The sequence below is a fragment of the Anabrus simplex genome, chromosome 5, assembly GCF_040414725.1.
Source record: "Anabrus simplex isolate iqAnaSimp1 chromosome 5, ASM4041472v1, whole genome shotgun sequence".
NCBI lineage: Eukaryota > Metazoa > Arthropoda > Insecta > Orthoptera > Tettigoniidae > Anabrus > Anabrus simplex.
The window spans coordinates 311,389,549-311,408,563 of record NC_090269.1 but is presented as its reverse complement, the minus strand read 5'-3'; the positions used below and the strand labels follow the sequence as shown (position 1 = coordinate 311,408,563).

At 42.3% G+C, this 19,015-nt stretch overlaps 1 protein-coding gene across 1 annotated transcript in view; it reads right to left on the bottom strand.

Moving 5' to 3' along the window:
• Positions 1-567: 567 nt before the first annotated feature.
• Positions 568-19,015, bottom strand: part of LOC136874514 (hemolymph lipopolysaccharide-binding protein) — a 122,769-nt gene continuing 104,321 nt past the window's right edge. Inside the window, exons 4-5 of the mRNA XM_068227918.1 lie at positions 7,787-8,056; positions 568-1,398 (exon numbers count right to left, since the gene is read on the bottom strand). Coding sequence (XP_068084019.1) covers positions 1,250-1,398; positions 7,787-8,056 — 419 coding nt within the window. The 3' untranslated portion in view covers positions 568-1,249. The remainder of the gene's footprint in view (positions 1,399-7,786; positions 8,057-19,015) is intronic.

Genomic DNA, 19,015 nt, shown 5'->3' with positions numbered 1-19,015 from the left:
TTTGTAACGAGATAGAGACTTACTGCATTTTCCGACTTGCGTTCGTTTAATGTAAGAGACGTTGTTCCGTTGTGTGTTATTAGTCTGACCAGGTTTACAACTGAAATGTCAGGGTTTGTTTGAAATTGCTAGTTCGCCTGATATGCCAGGGGAAGAGTATACGACCCAATGTCCGCCCGACAATAGAATTAGGACGTCACATGTTATCCTAGGAGTATACTGATGATAAAACGTCCTAGTTCACGCTCGACGATAGAATTAGGAAGGTATTGTGTACGTAGAGATTAGCGTTAGGGTGTACAGACTTTAAGTAAGCCTGACGATACGTCTGGCATGTCAGCTGTACATACTCAAGTCTCAGATTAGATGTGTTTGCGTAGTGCCATGACCGAATGTAGTGCCTGTAGTGATATACGAAATGAAGAGAGTTAGCTTGGTAATAATGAGGCCAAACTTGCGCGCAACCCTCAACAGCTGGAAGGTGTTGACCTAAGATTACGAGACCCCTGACGGCGTGCATAATAAGGGTTGTCCTACATTGGATATCGAGCTAATGGTGATTGAATATTTCACTACAGTTCTTCATGTGTATATCTACAGTGTTAATCAACTTGTGTTAATCATGAAGTTCGTATCGCAGCTATCCATAATGTCTGTAAAAAGGAATCTCACAAAATGTCCGTATGTCCACCAGATGCCTTTTATTATACTTAAAAAATTCAAAATGAAACAAAAATAAATAAATAAAATAAAATAAAATAAATAAACAAACACAAAACCCGTCCCTCCTATGCCTGCACTATCTAATAAAGAGTAATCCCATCCTAGCCACAAGAAAATACAGTACTTCAACACATCCTCATACCCAATAATCCTTTTCTTCCCCAACTCCCTCTTCCTTCAATCCCTAACAACCTCGTCCAATCCCCTGGCCAGGTAGAAGGTGACACCCTCTAGGTGTCCCGCCCCACCTCTTCAGGATGGGGAATGAAAACTTGGAAGCAAACAGCCCCCACTACATGCAGTAGCCATGTGTCTTGGTAGCTGTATTAGTTACCAACTGATGAGCCCAAATTGCCAATTGGGGCGAAATGCTGGCAACCAAGAAAGAGTTAGCTGGAAAATGTATAATTTCCAGTAACGGACCATTTACCGGTATATTGGAATTATGAATTTACTCATTCAGAACAAATATTTCAGGTTCCCTGCAGGAATCAATATCCATAAGAATATGTTCGTTAGATTAATTTTATGCGAACTCGCAAATGAAGGCTAGCTTCCATTCGCAAGGAGCATCGGCGTACATGCCTATTGAGGTACCAACAACACAGTTCTCAGCACCACCATTCGGCTGTCCAGCATGCCAGAGGGAGTTCCCAGACACCGGCACAGAGGTACCTGAAAGAGAATGATGTTCTTTATTTTCAATGTTCTAACTGTTGTCACATATTTCTATTTTATTTCTTTTTATTATTACATTTATCTTGATTGGTAACCTCAGCCTCGTAGTAGGTTAGTTGTTATCATCTGTTTTTAAGATAGCGGGCTGATCTCAACTGATGTCATTGCCATTTTGAGAGTGTATTATCATAAAATTTCCATGCTGTTGGTTGGTTTTATGCACCATCCCTTGAAACATGAGGGATGAATTTCTATCTACCTAGCATCTGGTGAAAACTATAGTAAGTGGAGGGACTTAAAAACAAATAGCAATGCAGTATTAGTACACATATTATCTATTATTTTCTCTCATTGTGAACTGTGCCAAGGCTGGACAGTATTAACGTCCGTGACCACTAAACCCAGATATTAGTCATGTGGAGGATATGAACATATATTACTGAGTTGTCCTTGCCTCCCAACATCCCACCCGCCAGCATTGTGCCAATGGGACGACATCAACCGCCACGGGCATACCCGTAAGCACCAGACCGCTTCGCAGCTGTTCGCAGTCTATCCTCGTATCGGACCCCGAACAACAAGACATGGCTGACTCAAATGGGACATTGCAGGCACTTCTGCAAGCGGTGCAACAGCTGCAGACGGGGCAAGTAGCACTACAACAATAAGTCCAGCAGATCATTCATCATCATGAGGACGACGCCCGCTCCCAGCAATTGGAGGAGAATCCGTCCGACGACCCAGAGACGATCGGCGACCAGGCAGCACCGTACTATTGGCACAATCTTGTACCTAATACATATGGAAAGGCGCTTTCAGAACCAGACCTGGCTAAAGTGGTCCGTTTGGCAGAAGCTCTCAAGGCTCTCGTGCCGGCCACGCTGGTCGGCAGGGACCAACACGAGGCCCAAGCCGCCCTGTGGGACTTCTCACTTTGGCCCCATATGGACGGTGGACAACAGCCATACTGTACTTCATAACCCGGACCTCCTTGCTTTACTGTGCCATCATCCGGGGGTGGCAGTATGCCCTGCAGCTGGGCTCGGCGGAAGGGGCGACGTCCTCCCCCTGCCACCGTGGTTCCAGTTCCAGCAGCCCACCCAGCCTCCTACGGTCAGTCGCGGCATATCAAGACGTAGCAGGGGCCGCAGCGCTCGAGGAGCCCGGATGGCACAGGCCACCACAGCCACCTGGTCACCTTCAGCCTGCGGACCCGGCCCAGGAGGGCGTAGGAAGGATAGTGCGCCGCCTTGACGGCAGGATGTGGCATTTGTATGTATTTATTTTGACTCAATAAAGCACTAAGAGGCTCGCCCGACTGGGAGGATTTTCCGGATGGTCGGGGGATAGTGACTCCGCTCCTCGACTGTTCGGAGGACTTCTCCCTCGGACGGGACTGCTTGTCGATTCTCCTCGGCTACTGCAGCTCTGGCCAGTGCTGTATTGTACTCTTCAGGTCGGTACCTTATGTTAAGTGTTTACCTTATACCGCTACTTCTATTGTCTATTTGAACGCTCTGATTTATTCTACCAGGTGATGGGGTAAGCAGAATTTTCTAGGGTTGCCCAGGGTTCTTTTAATTAATTTTGTTGTGTAAATGCATCAACATAAATTTATCATATGCTAACATCGTACGACATACAGTGTAAAATGCATCTTCCCCATTCAAAAATCTGATTACATGTATTAGGTTTGTTTCCGCGATCTTGGGATCCAGACGCCAACACTGTACCACTGATCCACAAAACCACAATAAAATTAAACCTCATCACGCAGCAACCTCAAAGGACCTTGGCCTACCAAGTGACTACTGTTCAGCCCAAAGGCCTGCAGATTGTGAGGTGCCATGTGGTCAGCAGGACAAATCATCTCGGCCAATATTCTTGGCTTTCAAGACCGGTGTCGCTACCTCACCATCAGTTAGCTCTTTGGTTGTAATAATGTAAACTGAATGAACCTTGAACCAGCCCTCAGATGCAGGTAAAAATCCCCAACCTGGCTGGGAATCGAACTTAGGGTCTCCGGGTAAGAGGTAAGCATGCTATCCCTATACCATGGAGCTGTTACTGATCCACGAAGGGATCTACCAATTCCATTTAGATGACCACCTCGTGAGAGATATACTTACTTACTTACTTACTTACTTACTTACTTACTTACTTACTTACTTACTTACTTAATCTGTTTACCCTCCAGGGTTGGCTTTTTCCCTCGGACGCAGCGAGGGATCCCACCTCTACTGCCTCAAGGGCAGTGTCCTGGAGGGTGAGACATTGGGTCGGGGATACAACTGGGGAGGATGACCAGTGCCTCGCCCAGGCGGCCTCACCTGCTATGCAGAACAGGGGCCTTGGTGGGGGATGGGAAGATTGGAAGGGATAGAAAAGGAAGAGAGAAGGAAGCGGCCGTGGCCTTAAGTTAGGTACCATCCCGGAATTTGCCTGGAGGAGAAGTGGGAAACCACGGAAAACCACTTCGAGGGTGGCTGAGGTGGGAATCGAACCCACCTCTGCTCAGTTGATCTCCCGAGACTGAGTGGACCCGATTCCAGCCCTCGTACCACTTTTCAAATTTCGTGGCAGAGCCGGAAATCGAACCCGGGCCTTCGGGGGTGGCAGCTAATCACACTAACCACTACATCACAGAGGCGAACATGAGAGATATACACTCAGTTATATTATGTAGCATTGGCTGTCTTAAGGGTATCCCGTATACGACTTCTCCTCTCTAAACTACTGGCTTAATGCATGCCTTTCTTCACCTGCTCGTTTCCAGCGCCTGGGATTTTGCATCTCGGCAAAACGCCGTTCTATTAATCCAGCTCCTGCGTCTATCATTCCACATAATTATATGAAGACGCTACGCAGCTAGAAGTAATTTACTCACAACTAACCACAGAATACTATGCTTACCTCGCTCGCGAACTTGGTGCTCGTCTGTTCATGTCATGTAACCCTGACATCACTGGGTTTTTCACTGGATAATGGTGACATCATAAGGTAACCTTCACGTCAGGGGCGCCCATAGGATAATTTGTAGGGGGGGGGGGGGGAGGCTAGACCTGGAGGTATCTAATATTTTTATTATTTTGGAAGATGAATGGCGACTTGTATTCCACGGTAGAATACCATCCACAGTATCCCCTACCACTTCTACGTAATACCAACTTTTAAATCATTTTCTTGAAGGAAAAACACCTCAGTGCATTAGATATTTCCCTTTCTCTAAGAGGGGTCGATGACCTTCGATGTTAGGCCCCTTAAAACATCAAGCATCGTCATCATCAACCTTTCTCTGAGAGCTCGAGGGGGCGCGCGTCCCCCTTGCCCCCGTGCATGCTTCCCGTACATTCGTACCGCCCCTCTTTCATGTTTGGTATAAATACTGAGGTAAAACCCATGAAACTGTTCAATCTCGACAACCATGTCCGTCGAGAGCTTCCTACCAGGAGGCCTCATCCTCAGGCATCGCGACCGGATGCGGACGCGCGACGCAGAGAAGGAACTTTCTACTCTGTTCCAGGTCATCTGTCTACCAGGGAGGGACGGAGTGCCAAGGCTGAACACCGGCGCAATCAGGGCTGTGACGGAGACCAGGGAGGCCGTCATCCAGACGCCGAGGAGGCTGAGGCATAGGGCGGTTAACACCGACCTAGTCCAGGCCACCCAGCCGTCGACCAGCGACGCCACCACGGAGGTGGAGCATGCTGCCTCCTGGCGCCGCGACTGTTGCGGCCCAGGCTGAGCGGCTCGGTACTGCGAAGTGGACGCAGACCGCTCCTCCATGGACCACTTTCACCAAGTGGACGCAGACGCAGGCCTACCAGGAACGGCCTGTTACCCGGGCGCAATCCAGGAAAGCGCCTGCGACGGCGGACGGCACCACAGCAGTGGAGGAGGACGCCCCCTGGCGTTCTGAGGCTGCTATCCAGGCCCAGCCTGCCAGCCGTCTGTCGAGCTGCAGACCTCGATGTGGAAGAAGGAAGAAGACGGCGACGCAGTGGAGCCACCAGCTACCCCGGGGTCACCTGGCCGGGAGGAGGGCCACCAGGAGGAGGCCTCTTCCCCTGCCGAGAAGAAACCCCCGGCGGGAAGAAGACGACGCCGGACCAGGAAGCAGAGGGCCGCCCAGCCGCAACCCAGGACTGCTCCCAGGACAGCAGCCAACCGAGGAGCCAATCAGGAGAGGACCTCAGCGGGTAGCGGCAGTCAAGTGAGAGTAAAACGTCCCCCTCAGCAGTTTTTGCAGTGTTTCCGCTGTCTGAGGTGGGGCCACCGTCAGGTCAGCTGTGGGCTCCAAGTGAGGTGCAACCGCTGTAGTGGTGATAACCACTACACGGCCTGCGCAACACTTAAGGAGGCGCCGGTGTGCGCCAACTGCTCGGGAGTCTACTGGGCCATGGCGTGGGCAGAGAGGAAGGAGGCCCGGCGTCATGACCCACCCCCTTCCAGGAGGCCCCCGGGGTCGGAGACTGGGTACGAGATACCCCAAGGAGGTGGAGCCGTGCGGCAGGCCCTAGTGGTACTCGACGCATGGCTCCGCAGCCGGCAAGGACCACGCTAGTCACAGCAGTGCCCAGACGGACTGATCCCCTGGCAGACGGAATGGTGAGGAATGGGTTTATGACTTGTGCATGTTACCTGTTCCTAACTAACACAACCTCTGGTCTTTTTCTAGCCCACATCCTTGCATGTGCTATCAAAATATGTCAGGTTTTACATGTAGGCTCTTTCTTTCTGCCTATGTGGTTTTTCCCTGACCCTTCAATACCATACTTCAACACCAGCTTACCTCAAACTCTTGCCGTGGTAGCGTGTCTGACATGGAAACCGGCAGATACTCCATGTATCACTTCCCACTCCTCCCAGCTATCTCTTTCTTCTTCTTAGAAATAATAGCATGTCGCCATGCAGATTGAGTCGATGGTCACTCAAGGGGGGAGCGGGCTTCGCCCCCCCCAAAATAAAATATTAAAAAATGAAACTGTTCAGCATCAGGTGGTGGTCAACGAGTAGAGAACAGTGTGCTGGTCATGCTATTTCATCATTTTGTATGTCAAGTGAACAGAGGCACTATTAATAATGGCTTTGACCATAATTATCAGACTTAAACTCTGAGAGTTAGCATAAAGTTTGATTCAGTGGGTGTTCTTGCCGGCTAGATACACCACTTTCGTTATGGATTCTCTCTTGGTGGGTATGAACTATGCAGTGCAACAATCCTGTCAAAGGTAACAAAGTGAAGGACATTACTTGGTCTTATATATTACGGAGGTGAAACCATAAAGAATTCTCTTGCATGTTGTTTTTATGTGTTTACACATGTTGAGTTATGAGTTGGAACTGCCTGTCGAAAATCGTGTCCCTTTTCATTTGACTCTCTGGCCTACTTGGAAAGAGAATCACTCAGCCTGGTGTTTGTGAACAAGATATTGCTGTTAGCGTATGTGCCGTTCTTAGGATTTGTACCAGCCTTCAAGCTGGAGTCCACTTTCATTATCAGCCTTAAAATGGGCTGGACTTTATGTGGATTACAAAGCTTCCAAGTGTTCTTGTAGAAGCTTCCCTCCTTTTATGTTAAATTTCTGCTTTTTTTGTTTGGATTATATACTATCTCCTTCTGTGTTTCAGAATATTTTTGAAATTGTGATAATTTAATAATATATGTGTCTACCTCCCCTCTCCCCCTGCAAGTTGTGGAATGGAATTATACCCTCATTCCCCTTTTTTATGTGATGGCCATGTTAATTGCTTAATATTATAAGATTAATTTTGTATTCTAGTTGTTTTTTCTCAATCTTTCGTGGGTTGCTTGTTCCTGGTTTTTATATTGTTATTATTCTAATTATGGTCCGCAGTTTAAATGAGGCTATCTGTTTCATCTAAGTTGAAAGCGAGAAAACAATTCTTTGATGTTATTGAAACCCCAGGTTGTTGAAGATAATAACTTTCCTTCTTTTGTATAAATGTATTTTACAGTTTTAACTTTATATTTTCCCTTTGATATATTTACACTCTACAGTTAGTAAGATTCTTGGCAAAATCCAGCCAAATTTAAGAATTCCTGGCTGGACTATTTATTGACTTGCATTGGCCCAGTATTTGGACTGTGTACTCTGCTTTCCGGGGTGAAGCCTGGGATAGCTTGTAGAATCTTTCTGATTATTTCGAACCAGCATGTCTCCAACGTCATCCACCATAACACAGTTTGGTAACAAGGGACATCTATTAAGTAAGGACATGGTTCTTATGAAAATACTTGATGGTGTCTGTTGTGTCTCCAAAAGACAGTCCTTCCAAGATCAGAGGGATGAATGCACCTACTGCCCTAGCATAATCAGTCGATACAATGAAGTTCTTTCGAAGTGAGAGGAAATGTACTCACCCAATACATCTTCATATTGTCCTTCTTTGTACCGATCATGGACACCTGCATGAACATAAACATTATGTGCAGCCCCCGATATTTGTGGTTTTCTTGCAAAGAATTCTTTTATGACCATGGTTTCCTTCTCTGAGTCAAGAATAATGAGGTGTGCTCCATCCTCTTCACACTTGTCCTTCGCCTTCTCCCAGGTCAGCGGTGTTAGGTAAGACTTGTAGTAGCCGAGTCCAGACATTGGTTTGTATCCTTCAGGAGGGGCTGCTCCAGGAACTGCCAAGAGGAAAGAAATTAACAATTAACAATTAATTATATGTAGAAAATATGCTAAAAGGCTGAGAGCTCCCTCACCAGGAAAGTATGCGTTGTGCGACAAAGAGAAATATCGGCTGGTGAGACGCTGAGGCAAATCAATCCTACATATGAGTATGGAAAGAGTGATGTGACTACTCTGTTATCAGCAAGTTTACAAACTACTGCAACAGTGAGCAGAAAGAGATGTACAAACTCTTAAATAACAAAGTAATATGGTATACCATTCTTCTACAACCTGAAGTTACTCTATTCTATTTGTGTTAAAGCAAATATTCATAGAACTATATACAGTAATGTTAAATTATATTTTAAAACACAATACAGAAATAATTGAATAAATACCGTTAACAAATTTCCAAATTAAATACTAATGTACTGTAAATACAAAAATAAATACAGTAAGGCTGACTTGGCATTTTCAATGAAAACACCATCTAGGAAAGAAGAACAATTTTGCTAGTCTTCAGACTCCTCATAGGAAACAGATTTATTGTATGGTAATGCATGCATATATATTGTGACATCACCATGCCCCAAAATTGGATGTCAAAAATATGACAATGGAGTCAGATGGATACGTTATGCGCCAGGTATCCGAAACAATATATACCAGTGAATGCCTCAAATAATGTCACACTAATAGTGATCATGCGCAACCATATCAATCATATGACAGCATCCTAGCAAACCTGGTTATCATCACAATAAATATGTACATCTTAAATATAATCGGATCTGAATTACCGGTATTGTCAAAATAGGATGTCATCAAATAACTCTAGTAATTATACATGTAAGGTTTGCGCATAACAATGTAATTATCATATTATAACTCCAGCTAAGCATAAGATTCTGTTCTCGTAAGGGTAGGTTCTCACGACAGATAATCACCACTAAATAATAATAACAATAATAATAATAATAATAATAATAATAATACCTGAGACAGACAGGCGTCTCGTGCAATGGCAGTAATTTAATAATAATAATAATAATAATAATAATAATAATAATAATAATAATAATAATAATAATAATAATAATAAAGGGCAACGTCTGCCGAACATATAAACGTGATGAGTGAGTTGTCTTACACGGTGACTTGATAACATTTGAGTGTTAACAACTGTATATGCGAGTAAGAGGATCAGGGTAACAAAACAGCAGAACATTATCGTCACCGGTTTGGCATACTTAAGTACATGAGTAATTCTAACCATATTTGATTGTAGTGCGTATCACAAAATTGACGCAACTATAATCACACTGTTTCCTCATTGCATATTTGAACGGGTGATCGTCGACCTTGAGGGAAGAATCTACGAGTTGTCTACCTATTTTTCATCCTAGTGCATAAGGTGTTTTCAAGACCATTCAACCCCTCGTCAAAATCTACAATATGGAGAACATCAGAGGGACGAACCGAAGACCCCACGACATCGAAGACGTCGAGATGATAGTTTAAGTCAATGGATGTGTCCATCCCGGAGAAGAATGATCACAATAGATAAGTACATTTCAAAATTTCTTATGTTTTAAAAGTCATTTCCCTCCTATCAACAAATAAATTTTGCATGTTAATTAGGCAAAAATGTAAATAATGATCGCAAGCTATTTCAAAGGGATTATGGTTTCTTAGCTTAATATAGTAGGAATTTCTTCACTGGTATAGGAACCAGTATTTTGTTTAACCACCTGGGAAGATTAATGCATTATTATTATAAGATTGTAGTATTGATATTTTTTGTGTGTGGACCATTATAATAAATGGGAGTAGTGTTCATTTAAATAATTTCAATTAATATGAGATGAGACGTTACGTATCTTCAGAAAGTGCTTAGATCACTCTACACTTCAGACGCAAGACAGGGTATTTTAGAAGTTAAAGATACAATAACGAATGCAAATATGATTTTTTTATCGCGGATATAATATGTACATTTTTTAAATGTCCCGAAGAATAGATTCTTCTGAAAATATGTGTGTGTTTGGAATGTTGAAAGAGAACGATGGTCACGGGGATGGTCAGACAATACGTCGCTAATTGATAGTTTGAAGCCAAATGGAGATGTAAATGTTCATATATGATTTATGCAAAGTGTGAGGAATTATGCCACACTAATGACGATGGAATAAGGTTGAATAAAACCATATGGGAATAAAGTATGTTAGGGTTGTACTATGATAGGCTGCATTAAGCCGAATTTAATGTCGAGGCAGCTTAAAAGAGTTGAAAAGGGGACAGCATGGAGTGCCGTTATGTTCAGTGAAAGTGCCAGTGGTATGGGCCTTGGAGATATACGGTCGGGTGTCTGCGGATAATGACCGGACCACAAAGCTTCACAACTCTTGGGACGTTAACTGATTGTTCGTTCCTGGTAAAATACGACATAAAACTCACGCACAGAATAATAAATTATCATCGTTGTAATAGATTCAACGGATTTGACGATGGAAGAATTCCTCCCAACTTTTATTTAATTTATTCGATTCGATTTAGGAATTTTAAAACATGCATCCAGCTGTAAGAAGACCACGGGTTCGATCCCATCTGAGGGCGACGAATATCGTCACCGTCATTTTGACAATGGAAGGACCGCACCTTCTATATATTTCTGTATATATTAAAAGTGCTATTATATGTGTATTTTCAGATAAGTGTGTTATAATATGTGATGTCGTGGTATTGCTAATGTGTTGTCCACAGGTTCAGCGTTGTATCTGTATTGTATTATTCCATGGAATTATTCATAATCCTGGCGAAATGAGCTCATGCGATTATTTACAATAGTAAGGTTAATTAGTAGGAATTATAATATGACTTTCAGATATTATGCAATGTGCTTATCACATTTGAAACATTGCTTCAATCACGTGATCATATAATTACCTGATCACAGGAGATCATGATATGACAAAATTTAACTCATGAATGTGAACTCATGATGATTATTCAACGTGTAATTATAAATGTGCCGTTTGTTGTAAACAAGAACAATGTCTGTGAACAGTTGAAATGATGAGGAGAGAATACCTCTTAAATATTAGGGGATGACTTGGTGCAGAATGCAAATTCTGAAAAGACAGATGAACATTAATTTCACCTACTTAAATCCCTCATATCTTTGATTAATGTAAAATTTCATGGCACATTCTATATTAATATTTATATGCGTTTTTCCTCAGTTCAATAATTTTTTATTTGTAAACTAAGAATATCATTCTTCTAATTTAGTAGTGACATTGTATTCCTCTTGTGTTTGATACCCCTACTTATAAATGTTTCATTTAATGCCCATTGATAAGGGCGCTCCATCAGCCCATTTGCTCTTAAGTCTAGTCGCGGTTACTATGAAGTAGGGGTGATGGGACTTCGATACTAGGATCGTCCGTCGAAGATCTCATCATGAATATTCCATTCATCCAGCGGACTTACGTGTTATTATAATTAGTATGCACTAAAGCCCTGGACAGGTGCAGTACCTAACTTAAGTCCACGGCCAATTCCTTCCCTCTTCCTTGCCTATCCATTCCAATCTTCCCATCCCTCTACAAGGTTCCTGTTCAGCATAGAGGTGAGGCCGCCTGGGCGATGTACTGGTTCTCCTCCCCAGTTTTACCCCTCCCCCCCACCGACCAAAGTATGGCCCTTTAGGACACTGCCCTTGAGGCGGTAGAGTGGGATCCCTCGCTGAGTCCGAGGGAAAAACCGAACCTGGAGGGTAAACAGAAGAGGAAGATAAGAGTAATCGTTCCTTGGTACTGCACTAAAACATGTGATAATCTGATAAAGTATAAAAACTTAACGAAAATTGAGTTTCATTTACCCCAGAATCTCTTTGTAAACCACACTTGTAGTATTGCCTTTCGGAGTTAAGATGAGTAGGCTACTGGCAGAGGTAACTGTGGAACATGCGACATAGAACTGTACATGGGAGAAACAGTCTCTCAAGTCGAGAAAAGAAGCCACTTTATTTTAAAAGTAGATTCCAAATACAGGTTTCCGCGTCTGTAGCATCTTAAGTTTTTGAGATATGAGTATCTCCATAAAAAAGTTCAACCCTTTTATCTGTCTATACACCCCTCCAACCTAAGTGGATTTTCCGAAAAAAACGTATTTCCTTATTTTAAAAGAAGATTCCAAATACCAATTTTCCCCTCTGTAACATGTTCAGTTTTAGAGATATAAGTATCTTCATAAAAATAATTCAACTCATTTTCACTCCTTTTCACCCCCCGCTAAGAGGCTTTTTCGCAACCCTAACATACTTTATGGTAAAATAGGGTTCACAGCACTTTGGAGATTTAATAATAATAATAATAATAATAATAATAATAATAATAATAATAATAATAATAATAATAATAATAATAATAATAATAATAATAATAATAATAATAATAATAATAAGAAGCTTTTCCGAAAAAACTAATACTTGTTTCTTTATTTTTGAAGGCGATTCCAAATACCAATTTTCACGTATGTTACATCTTCAGTTTTTGAGATATAAGTATCCTCATAAAACGAATTCTTCTTTCCAATCCAATCCTACCCTTTCTAAGAACCAAAAAATATGTGTTTCTTTATTTTTAAAGGGGATTCCATTTACCAAATTTAACGCCTGTAACATCTTCAGTTTGTGTGATGTACGTATCCTCATAAACAGGATTCAACTCCTTCTCCACTTATTTTCATCGCCTCCCGCCTCCATCCTTAGGTCGATTTTCCGTAAATAAAATACTGTTTCTTTATTTTTAAAGGATATTACAAATTCCAATGTCGACGGTGTGTAACATGTTAAGTTTATGAGCTATAGTGTAGATTTTTAAAAATGTACCCACTTTTTCAATTCTTTACATCCCTTAAGTGGTTTTTCGAAAACAAAAAAACCCTGTTTCTTGATTTTTAAATGAGATTCCAAATACAAATATTCACGTCTGTAACATGTTCAGTTTTTGAGATATAAGTATCATCCCAAAAATGATTCAATAACATTTTCGGTCCTTTTCATACCCCCCCCCCGGTAAAATGGGTTTCAAAAAAAGGAGATTTCAAATACCAATTTGCATGTATGTAACATATTTCATGTTTGAGATATAGATATTCCAATTAAAAGATCAACCCCTTCTTCAGTTTTTTCACCCCGCTCTCTTAAGTGAATTATCCGAAAAAATATGTGTTTCTTTATTTTAAATGACATTCAAAATACCACTTTTTAGGTATGTAACATGTTAAGTTTTTAGATATACTCATTTTAAAAATTCAGCCCATTTTTACTTAACCCCTTAAGTAGATTTTCCAGAAACAAAAAGTACATGTTTCTCTAGTTTTGAAGTAGATTCCATGTACCCGTTTTAACGTCTGTAACTTTTTCAGTTTTTGAGGTACAGGTACCCTCATAAACAGGATTCAACCCCCTTTTCATTTATTTTAACCCCCTTAAGTGAATTTTCCGAAAGCAAAAAGCATGTGTTTCTTTATTTCTAAAGGAGATTCTAAATACCAATGTTTACGTCTTTAAACTGTTAAGTTTTTAAGATATAGGCATACTCTTTTTAAAAATTCACCCCCCCCCCCCTTTTCACCCCTTGGCGACGGAATATCCAAAAATCATTCCTTAGTGAGCACCTGCACTGTCACATAAATGTATCCCCAAAATTTAATTTTTATATGTCCAGTAGTTTTGGCTCGGCGATGATGAATCAGTCAGTCAGGACATGTTTATTTAGACATCCCAACGAACGTCAGTGGGGTGATGGTCGATTTTGCTTTGCCGTATACCAAGCTGCAGTCGCCTCTAAAGCATTTACTGCGTTATCACTGCACGACTTTTGCAAAAACATGTATGCGACAGGTATTTACACAATACATCAAACTGTCATACGGTTATGTAAAATGTGCGTTCCAATTATAAGCTTTTGATTGGTTATGAAATTATCGCTAAAAGCGATGGCATACTGATAGAAAACGTGTGTAGTGGACTAACCACAGACGTGCTGACGCATGTTGCGTTGGTAGGTGAGTTGGAATTTCACGAGCGATACATATTTTTATTCACATTTTACACTTTGACGATAAAATAAGAGGCCATTCGTGCCACATTCGACCAATATCATGCATGTTGAATGTGTATTGGCTTGGTACTTTATATATAATAGCAGTCCAGGTCGTTTCTTCCCTATGTATTCAACAGATGAGTATGTTGACATGCTCCTAATTTTCGGTGAAGCAAGACAGAGCGCATATGAAGCACAGCGCCTGTACCAGGAAAGATTTCCACACAGACAACAACCGAACGCAAATAGGTTTAGGAGGTGGAGCGACATTTGCGTAAAACTTCGTCACTTTTCCGAACAGGTCCTGTTAGAGAGGCACCAGTTACGTCCGGTGAAACTGCTGAGATGGTTTTGGCCATTTTCAGCGAGAATCTTCACACGAGTGCTCGGGCAGTAGCACAACAGACCAGCTAGTCGTCTGTTGTAAGGATATTGCATTCTAGGTTTTTCGTCCGTAACACCTGCAACCACATCAAGAACTCCACGGACGAGATTTCGAAACACGTGTTGATTTCTGTGCGTGGATACTGACGCAAGTGGCAAATGATCCAATGTTTGTATCTCACATTTTATTTTCGTACGAGGCACGATTTCATAATAATGACTCTGTGAATCGTCATAATATGCACTGCTGGAGTGTTGAAAATCCCAACTGGGTGAGGCAGGCAACATTTCAGGCACGATGGGAAGTAAATGTCTGGTGTGGTATACTGGGTGATCACCTAATTGGACTATATTTCTTAGAGGATCATTTGACAGGAGCCCGGTACCTACAGTTTCTTCAAGACCAACTACCATTACTTCTAGAGGATGTGCCCCTGGGTGAGCGTGTAACCATGTGGTATCAACACGTCGGAACTCCCCATCACATGTCAGCAGATGTTCGCAACTACTTGAATGTTACACATCTCGGTCGATAGATAGGAAGGGGAGGACCTGTCATCTGGCCTGCCAGAGAGACCGATTTGACGCCACTGGACTTCTTCCTATGGGGTTATTTGAAGGATGCGGTGTACGCTCAGCAACCGGAAAATCCTGAAAGCCTTCGAAACCTTATTGCGGAAGACTGCGAATCCGTAACACCTACAATGCTACAAAGAGCCCGAATGGCAGTTCGACGGCGTGCTGAAACGTGCATTACTGCAGAAGGCCATCTGTACGACTTACTGCGCCAACAGGATGTTGCTCAGTCAAGTGGATTCAAAGCCCCAACCATTCTATCCTCGACCAGCCCTGCTTATAAAACAACCACATAAGCATCCCTCATGGCCTAGAACAGTGACAAAATAAATAAATATGTACCGGGCGGTACACCTCCACGCCGCGTGTTCAAATATTGCGCCAATTGAAACTCCTCTACAGGAGAAAGCCTGAACCTTGGAAAACTGTATTAACTCAACAGTTTCTCCAAAGATGGCTCTCTGTGAATTTTGAAGTAATTTTGTTTGTCATTGATCAAGAAGTGTGGACGTTCTCTACCAGATGTCTCTACGAAAAAACTATCATGCACTCTGGTGCAAAGGAATGTACTCTCCTGAAGAAATTTTGTATTCCTGAGTTTGGTCTTTACTAAATTTTGTTTTTTTATTTTTGGGTTGGCAATATTAATCCTTCCTTCCGCCAGATTTGAACTTAGCCAATCCCGAAATTCTTTTATTAATTCTCAGCCAATCATGTATGTCTTCTTCGATATGGATATGTACTCTAAGCTATCCAATAAAGTTGAGGGGGTGTATCTACTCATTCTTGAAAGGTCTCGAATTTATCATGAGGGTATAAATACTGCTGATTTTCTGGTCTCCTGGCCACTAGTATAACATCTAACTCAGTGTGTGGATATGTAGCAGGGGGCGGGAAGCGCCTCTTTCTTCAAGCAGCTGTTCTTTTACAAGGTAATGGCCTTTTAACATCTTTATTTCTTGCTAGCTCAGCAGTCTAACTCTCGGGGAGGGTTCGAATCCTTTAATATGTAACCCATCTCTTTAAAATGTAAATTCCTTTTCTGTCTATGTAAAATCTACAAATCTCTTTTACTGTAGAGCGGGGATAGAGAGTGCTTTACCCTCTCGAGTTCCCCTTCATTTTGAAATTGAGGTGACTACGTTTTCATAACCGTTTCTTCTCTTCCTTAATGTATTAAAGTTTTCTCATACGAGTCACCTCTCTAGCTTGGGATTAGCCCCTGTATTATCGGCCTAGCGCCACATAAGTTAAAAAAAACTTTAGTGTAGGAGTGCAAGTAATCGTCTCCATTCAATTTTGTATTTTGGGCCATTTATTTAACTTGTTTTATTTTCATTGCGAAGGCCTTGTAGGTTGGGTATTAAATACCCCTGTTTCTTTGTGTGCCTTGAGGGCAGATAGAAGTGAAATTCATTGTGGCTTTTGATAGGCTTGAACTTTGAGAGCGGGTCTGCTCTTTCCTAAATTTGATTTCCGTGTGCCTCTAGGAGGCTTAACATTGTAATTAGGAGCAAGTGCTCCTTGGCATGATGGGGTTTTCTGCCCCTTTGTTCAATTTTGTACCTTGGTAAAGTTGGGATAATAGCTCAAGGATTGTGATTGTGGGGCTCGAAGAAAAGACCTTGTAATAATACCCTAACACTGGTAATTTCTTTGTATCTGATTTTGGCTTATTGTTGACTTGTTAAGTTTTCAAATTCTATGTCACCATTGTTAAGTTTTGAAAATATAACCTTTGTTGAAATTTTAATTCATCTTTTGAACTTGTAGTTAGACCCATTCCAGCCCGCACCTTCCTTCACCTCTGCTGTTCCACAGATACCTCGGAAATAAATAAATAAATAAATAAATAAATAAATAAATAAATACATAAGTAATCCGCCTCTGTCGTGTAGTGATTAGCTGCTACCCGTGGAGCCCCGGGTTCGATTCCCGGCTCTGCCACGAAATTTGAAAAGAGGTGCGAGGGCTGGAACGGGGTCCACTCAGCCTCGGGAGGTCAAATGAGTAGAAGTGGGTTCGATTTCCGCCTCAGCCATCCTGGAAGTGGTTTTTCGTGCTTTCCCACTTCTCCTCCAGGCAAATGCCGGGATGGTATCTAACTTAAGGCTATGGCCGTTTCCTTCCTTCTTCCTTGCCTGTCCTTCCAATCTTCCCATTCTTCCCCCCCCCCACACCTACACACAAGGCCCCTATCCAGTATAGCAGGTAAGGTCGCCTGGGCGACGTACTAGTCATCCTCCCCAGTTGTATCATCCGACCCAATGTCTCACGCTCCAGGACACTGCCCTTGAGGCGGTAGAGGTGGGAGCCCTCGCTGAGTCCGAGGGAAAACTCAACCCTGGAGGGTAAACAGATTAAGAAAGAAAGAAAGAAAGAAAGAAAGAAAAAGAACCATAACTTGTCAACGGTTTACATTTTCAGTGGTCTATAAGTAAAGGAACGAAATATGTACTTTCATAAGAATCAGGCTACTACTCTCAACATTATGAAGATAACTTTATTAAGGAGATATTACAAATTTCGCATCAACTGACATATGACATTAGGATAAATCTGAAACTTTTACGGTAATTTTAAAATGTAGGAGCTACATAGTACAGACGAGTTATACTGACAAGATGGGTTAATTGCAGTAAAGTCCAGAACATCTGCTGCAATGTTCTGGTGATCTTTCCGTTGTATTAACATCGAGGCACTTACAGTGATCCCTAGGAGATACTGCAATCCCATCAACGCTGTAAATAAAACGGGGAGGACTTTACCTCTTGGTAAAACTTACAATCTGATTTTTCATTCCATTTACCATTATTATACCATTGTTTTCTGTCCATTTCACAGCATTGTTGCAGTCTTTCTGTAGTCACAATCTTCTTCTTCTTATTATTCTTCTTTTCTAGCCTATTTCAATCCACTGCTGGATATAGGCCTCTTCTATGTGCTTCCATCGTCTTCGGTCTTGAGCCACTTGGAACCAGCTAACAGCTTTATGTCGTCGAGCCATCTTTTCTGGGGTCTTCCAATGCCTCTCTTGTGTTCCCATGGTCTCCAGTGAACAATCCTAGACCGAGCTCGATAGCTGCAGTCGCTTAAGTGCGGCCAGTATCCAGTATTCGGGAGATAGTAGGTTCGAACCCCACTGTCGGCAGCCCCAAAAGTGGTTTTCCGTGGTTTCCCATTTTCACACCAGGCAAATGCGGGGGCTGTACCTTAATTAAGGCCACGGCCGCTTACTTCCCCACTCCTAGTCCTTCCCTGTCCCATCGTCGCCATAAGACCTATCTGTGTCGGTGCGACGTAAAGCAACTAGAAAAAAAAGAAAAAAAAGAACAATCCTAGAGGTCCACCTGTTGTAGTCTTGTCGAGCTACGTGTCCTACCCATTGCCATTTTAGTCTGGGTACTCTCTCTAGGACGTCTGTTACATTAGTTCTGCTCCTGATGTCCTCTGAACGGATCTTATCCCTAAGGCTGATCCCTAGCATCTGTCGCTCAATGGCTCGTTGTGTTCGCTGAAGCTTGCGAGCACTTTCCTTCGTCAGAGTCATCGTTTCCAGACCGTAAATAGTAACTGGCAACACACACGTATTATTAACCTTGGTCTTCAGGTTAAATGGAACATCCGTGTTGGTGAGGATAAATCTTAGTTTTCGGAATGCTGTCCAACTCATACCTATTCTGCGAGGAATTTCTGCACGTTGGTTGTCTTTTCAAAGTTTTATCTTGTGTCCAAGATAGATGTACTCATCGACAGCTTCTATATATTGGTTTCCCATTTTAAGTGGTCGACTGTCTGGGCTTATTATTTTCGTTTTATTAATGTTCATTTCCAGACCAATCTTACCAGATGCAGTTTTTAATTCTTGGATCATGCTTTCTAGCTCATCTAGATTTTCAC